The sequence below is a fragment of the Impatiens glandulifera genome, chromosome 7, assembly GCF_907164915.1.
Source record: "Impatiens glandulifera chromosome 7, dImpGla2.1, whole genome shotgun sequence".
Classification (NCBI taxonomy): Eukaryota; Viridiplantae; Streptophyta; class Magnoliopsida; order Ericales; family Balsaminaceae; genus Impatiens; species Impatiens glandulifera.
Genome location: NC_061868.1, coordinates 44,444,873 through 44,451,057, shown reverse-complemented (window position 1 = coordinate 44,451,057; position 6,185 = coordinate 44,444,873). Strand labels below are relative to the sequence as shown.

The following is a 6,185-nucleotide window of genomic DNA, read 5'->3' as shown; positions in this document are numbered from 1 at the left end:
TGGTAGATTATTAATATGTTAAAAATTATTAATAATAAATAATAATATTTATTTATGAAATAAAATAATATATAATGTTTAATTGTGAAATTAAGATTTTAAAAAGGTTATTTATTTATTTATAAAATAAAATAATATATAATTTAAAATTTTAATTATGGAATTAAGATTTAAAAAATATATATTATGTATTTAGTAAATAATATAATATATAATAAAGGTTAATCAAGTAATATGTTGCTATTTTTGAAAAATATTTCTCCTTAAATATTTTATAGCAAAACTTTCCATATAAGTTTGATAGAAAACAAAGGAAAAAGAAACAATATAAAATACATAGAAAAATAACTAAGATCAATAATTGAGAATGTGATCTCTTTCTTAAAGTAATTGTGAGGTATAAGAATAATATTTTATTTTAAAGTAGGGTAAGATACGAGAACCATTCGTCTTTTCAACAAATTTTAATAGTCGAAGGCAAGATATTCTAATCGAACTCGTGTGAACTAACTAGAAGAACTCTTATCTTCATTGATATCAATTGGTCTGACCCGATTCACGCATCAATAACAAATATTCTTATATGAACAATACAACAATGATCTTATCTTTTCTAAAAAAAATAATGATCATATCAATTAAACATAGAATCAATTAAACATAGAGATCCTAGAATTAACTATTAAGAATTATATGAAATTATGCTTAAAATACTTAAAAAGTAATGCTTCTGGTTTTTCTTTAAGGCTTCTCTTTACTTTTATTTTGAGTTTTTCTTATTAATAGTTTGTTTTGGTTTTAAATTGTGTTAATTTATGTAAGTTATAACTTGCTCTATAACTGGTTTATTTTTCAAAGAAAATTGCGAGTTTTGCTATTATTTGTCATTTTTCTTCAAATTATTGATATATATTTTGAAACACTCCTTCCATTTATACTTTTAAATAGATATTGTAAATCAAAATTTGTCAAATATCAAATGACAATGGGCAACAAATTAATTTATGATATGTAATGATGTAGTCGAGATGTTTTGAGTGAGGAGTTATAAGTGGTTGAAAAAATATTATTTGATGTATTAATTATGTTAATTTAAATTGTATCTCACACACTAATTATATAAAAAATGAAATGTTAACACATAACATAATAACAAACTTAATTTATCAATTTGTTTTTGAAAGTTAGGTAGCCTATTCTACATTAATGTCTCTCGATTCAATTTATAATCTGAGACATTTAATATCTTAAAAATCTTATTTAGGAAAGCCATAAATAAGTCCACAAAACCAACCAAACACTTTGAAAAATGTTAGAATGCAAGAATCAATCAAATATTGTGTACATATTTAATGGTCAGTCTTCAGTAATATATGTAATCATTTAAACACCTAGATTATGCATCTAAATTTACACTATTTTGTTCTATCTAAAAAATAAAAATCAATCTAGAAGATAATATGTATAATAGCTTACAAAAATTATGTATCACAGCAAAAAAAAAATTGATTTGAGATATACATGATTTTAACTCGACTTTACACAACAAGAAAACAACAGATATACCGGGATTTCTTGTTACTTAACCCTCTGAGGCAAAGCATATGAAAATGTTTGGTAACAGGAGATCCCAACTGCCTTGTTCGAGTTAGAAACATTTGGGAAAACCTGAGTTTTTAACTAAACATGCATATTTTAATGACTCGTTTTCTATATGGACTTAGGACTAGATGTTTGTAAAGGAAAAATAAATAAATAATAATAGTAGATTTGACGAAATAGCTGATGCAATTTTCCAGATGAATACCTTTTATCCTTTGTTTATTTGGCATTGTCTGGATGGAATTGTCAAATTGAAAGAATCATTATTCAAAAAGGTATATTTTTGTCAATTATTTCTTAAATATTTTACATAAAAGAAAAATAAAATTAATCCCTAAATTTATTTCTTTTCGCAACTTTAGAAAAACAATTATATTTAAAATTTTAAAGTATAATGAGTTTTGTGATCAAAAGTGATAAAGTTATACATAAAAAAAAAATATCACATGTTCAATCCTTATTTAAAACTTGCTTTTAAGTTAAAGTGGGAAGGACATGTAAAAAATAAAGGGTTTTAAATTCTTATTATATGTTAGAAGACAATAAGAGCAATGTTGCAATGAAAATAAAACTATATAGGCCCCAAATTAGATGATTGGTAATTTTTGGAAGCAAACCACCCAAATTCCTGGTAAAGCAGTAGAGTATATTCCTTGATGCCATTCACAATTTGTGACTTTTCCTCTTCAACAAGTAAGGACTCTTAAGTCTAATCTCTCAACCCATATCATACGTATCCAAGTAAGATTAGATTCTCACTAAGAACTTTATGATTTAAATAGTTCATGACAAAGGGGTCATATTAACCTCACCAGGGAAATGAACCTGGGTCACAAAATAATAATAATAATGTTTAACATTTCAATCAACTATAAGAATTAAGAATACATCTTTTTAAGTGGGAAAACACATAAGCCAAGGTAAATTACCACATCAATGTGTTAAGATCTAATTTGGAATCAATCATAGCGGTTAGGAATATTTGCAGGGGTTTCTTCATAAGGTAAAAAAATTCAGTACATTGCAAATAGTAATTTAAAGAGGAAGGAAGGAAGTTGGAAAAGCATTTGGGAAGGTACTTGAGAGTAGTCTAAACAATATTATCAGATTTGTTTACAGGGAAACAGAAGTTTCATTCAATTACCTGCAGCTGCACAAACAACCTAATTTGGAAGAAGGAATTCAAACATTTCTTTCTCTAATAAGCTGCTGCTGCTGCTTCTTTTAGTGAAGCATCTCATTGTGTGAGAAGTTTAGAGTCGCATGCCACAATCTTCACTCGTCCTACATTCTCTTGACATTCCTCATTCTTGAATAACGCATCTTGCAAGATGAATGTCCAGACATTGTCGCAGAATCTATAGGTGTGAAGATGTCCCTATAGGTCAAATATTTGGGGAAAAGAGGTTAAATGGTTTTAAACAGTTTTTTGGCACTGTGCTGCTATTACACGATGCAGCCACAACTGTAGTCATTATTTTCATAAAGCGGGAGCAAGAACAAGCATGAGGGACAAATACAGAGTATGTAGCAAACAAGTGGAGAACATAACTGTATACAATCATGGTGAGACCCTACAAAAAACATTATTGCACTAGAAGAGTCAGACTCATTCAAGTTCAACAGTCACTGAAAGGGTGTTTTGGTTATTTGAGACTAATTCCAAAATAACCGACTATCCAATCAACAATCTATTCATAATTCAAATCATCAACCAAAATACCCTCTAGAAATTATTATATATTTATACCATAATGTCTAACCTACATCAAACAAGGTTATTCAGAAATAACCACTTGGTTATGAATATAAGCCTAAATTAAACAAGGCCTAAGAGTTATTACTTGACCAAATGACAAAAATATTTAAATCTAAGTAAAAGAAACATGATATTTGATTGGGTACCAAGAATGCACCATGTTATAGCTTCACCAGTCATACTTGCTTTTCCATATAAAAATTGTCCAGTGCTTAAGACTTGATTTTGTGATTAACATTACTCCATACAAACTTGTGTTTCTCCGAACACTTGATACATTTGACCAATCTATTATTGAATCACTCACTTAAAACACGTAGTTAATATGCATGGTAAGCTTATTAGACAATAATTTAGCTACAAAAGGGAAAATTCGACTGAGAAATAGATGAATTCCTGAACAGATGATAGATAATATGAACTACACAAACACCCAGTTCTCCAAGAGATCACAACAGGGTCAAGGTTTAAGTTCCTTGTATATGGATTCTAGCTATCTTGACTTTTGAAGTAGAATGGCCACTAAAACAAGAAAGATTGATTTGCTCATTAAGGTTGGTCAATTTTAAGTTGGTGGAAGAGAGATTGACACCAAATCCACCTTTCAGCACAGAGTACAAAGTTGGAGCACAATCACAGATTAGACACTAGTGCAGCCAAAATAGCTCAAGGAAACTATTGGACAACTCTTTCATCCTAAAGCTTGTCCATTATCTGAACCAAAGACTGTAGGGGAAAATGAAGATCACACACATTTAAAAAATACGATGCATATTAGGAAGTATTTGGTAGAGACCCCCCAGTCAATACTCCTCAAGACTCAAACTTTTGGCAAGAACATTCAGTTGCATAAAAGACTCTCGAGAGATAAGCTAGCATCTATTGTAAGCACATCAATGCAATTGAAAGAGAAAGAAGTGTGCATGCGTCTGAGAGAGTTTCCTCCTCTTAACAGAGAACCTACATTCTTATATAGCTTCAGTAAAACTAAAAGCCAAATCATTTTACCTTTATAGAGACTTTGCTCTTGACTTGATTATCCAAAGCATCAGTCATAGACTGCAATCCACCAAAGGAGGAGTCACAAAAACAAACATATAAGTGCATTCCTACTCATATAGATACAACCAAAAACACATGTCTCTATACCTTGTCGAACTGAACAAGGACTTGAATGGCGAGCTCTGGGCTAAGAACCCCATTCGAGACCATCTCATCCAAAGTCTCGGTCAAACACATTCCAATAGTAGACCGACGGTACAGCTCAAACGTTGCCATCTCTAATCTCGTTAAGATCTGAATAACATAGAAAGGATCTGAATCAGATTCAACTCACAAACTGACAAACCAAACCAAACCAAACCAAACCAAACCAAAACTTTCAATATATTTTCATCTATTATCTGAATTCCGCCACAAACACACCAACATATCATATTGCGATAACAAATTCGTAAAAGAATAAACACAACAGATGAATTCGATCTAGATATCCATGATATGCAATTACTTGTAACGATAAAGAAGGGTTTCAGAGATTAAAAAATATGAATAATTGAGGTTTAGAGAGAAGAATTAGATACTTGCGAAGAACTGTGAGCTCTGTTCTCGCGTTCCGAGAGCTCAGAGCGAAAATGAGAGGGAGCAAGAATGCTGCTTTTATACCCTAATTTTTGTTGCCGTGACCTTATATAGGCGACCACCAAAAAGGAGATCTGTAAGGACGCAAATACCCTCCTCAGTCTATTTTAATATAATTAACTAATTAAGGGTAAAATATCAAAGCGTACCTAGAATATAATGACATATTTCAAAAACATTGCTAAACTTTATGTCCCAAATTTATTTCATATTTTTTAACTATGTAAAACAAAATTGAATAAAATAAACCAATAATAACTATGAAAGTAAAAATAATTTTAGCTACAATTACACTCTATTTAAATTCGTAATATATACCTACTAATCAGTTTAAATAATAAGAAATTGGTCTTAAAATAACTAAAGTCATTCAATTTCAGTTGATTGTCAATTTTGATATTATTAAAGTTATTTGAAAATTAGTATTTTTTTCACAAATATTTTTTTTAAAAATTGATAGAGTGTGAGTGATTTTATTTTTTATTTGATATAAAAAGGTATTGAATTAGATAACTTAATAAAGTATTTTTAATGTGTTAAAATTAATTTTTAAGTTCAATTCTTTTAAGTTGAAGAGTCATGTTTATGTGAATATTATTAAGTGGAGAGTTGGATGTAAAAATGATTTTTTTTTATATCAAACTTTCATCTAATATTTTTGCAAGGAATATGATTAATTTTATTTTTTACAAAAATAAATATTTTAAATTTTTTTGGGTCAAATTATTCAATGAGACTCTTTATTTGGAGTTAATTGAAATTTCAGATATCTTATTTCAAATCTCATAATTTTGGACTCAGAGTTGTTAAAATTATACCAAATGAGTTTTTATTCTTATGAAGAGGCATGACATTTATAAAAAAAATAATAAAAGATTCATGTCACTAATTTGACTACTAAATTTAAAAAATCGGTAGTCAAAATTATTACTTCACTCAAATTCAATATGACATGAATATTTAATTGTGTTTTAAGTTTGAAAACGTTGAAGACAAATTTTGATTTGGTATAATTTTAATAATAAACAAAGAACGAGAGATTCAAAATCACTGTTAACCTCTGCTAAAAGTCCTATGCTTTGTTTGGATTAGAATTTTTTTTAAAACTTAGAACGAGAAAAAAATAATGATCGCTGATAATTTTAAAAAATAATTATTATTTTTGATAAAAAGACTTAAAAAG

At 28.6% G+C, this 6,185-nt stretch overlaps 1 protein-coding gene across 2 annotated transcripts; it reads right to left on the bottom strand.

Annotated features, from left to right (window-relative positions):
- Positions 1-2,574: 2,574 nt before the first annotated feature.
- On the bottom strand, positions 2,575-5,019 carry LOC124945192 (transcription initiation factor IIA subunit 2). Of its 2 annotated transcripts, none has more exons than XM_047485582.1 (4): positions 4,945-5,019; positions 4,511-4,657; positions 4,370-4,420; positions 2,575-2,980 (listed from the first exon to the last, which is right to left on the bottom strand). In XM_047485582.1, exons 2-4 carry the CDS (start codon positions 4,637-4,639, stop codon positions 2,840-2,842), a joined length of 321 nt encoding a protein of 106 aa, XP_047341538.1. In that variant the 5' UTR covers positions 4,640-4,657; positions 4,945-5,019; the 3' UTR covers positions 2,575-2,839. The 2 variants fall into 2 exon arrangements, with proteins under 2 accessions (XP_047341538.1, XP_047341539.1); XM_047485583.1 differs by having other exon boundaries at positions 4,949-5,008.
- Positions 5,020-6,185: the final 1,166 nt, after the last annotated feature.

Coding starts and splice junctions, on each gene's coding strand:
- LOC124945192 (XM_047485582.1), bottom strand. CDS start 4,639: ATGGCAACGTTTGAGCTGTACCGTCGGTCTACTATTGGAATGTGTTTG. Junction 4,421..4,510: donor TCCTTGTTCAGTTCGACAAG/GTATAGAGACAT, acceptor GGTGGATTGCAG/TCTATGACTGATGCTTTGGA. Junction 2,981..4,369: donor AGAGCAAAGTCTCTATAAAG/GTAAAATGATTT, acceptor TTTGACCTATAG/GGACATCTTCACACCTATAG.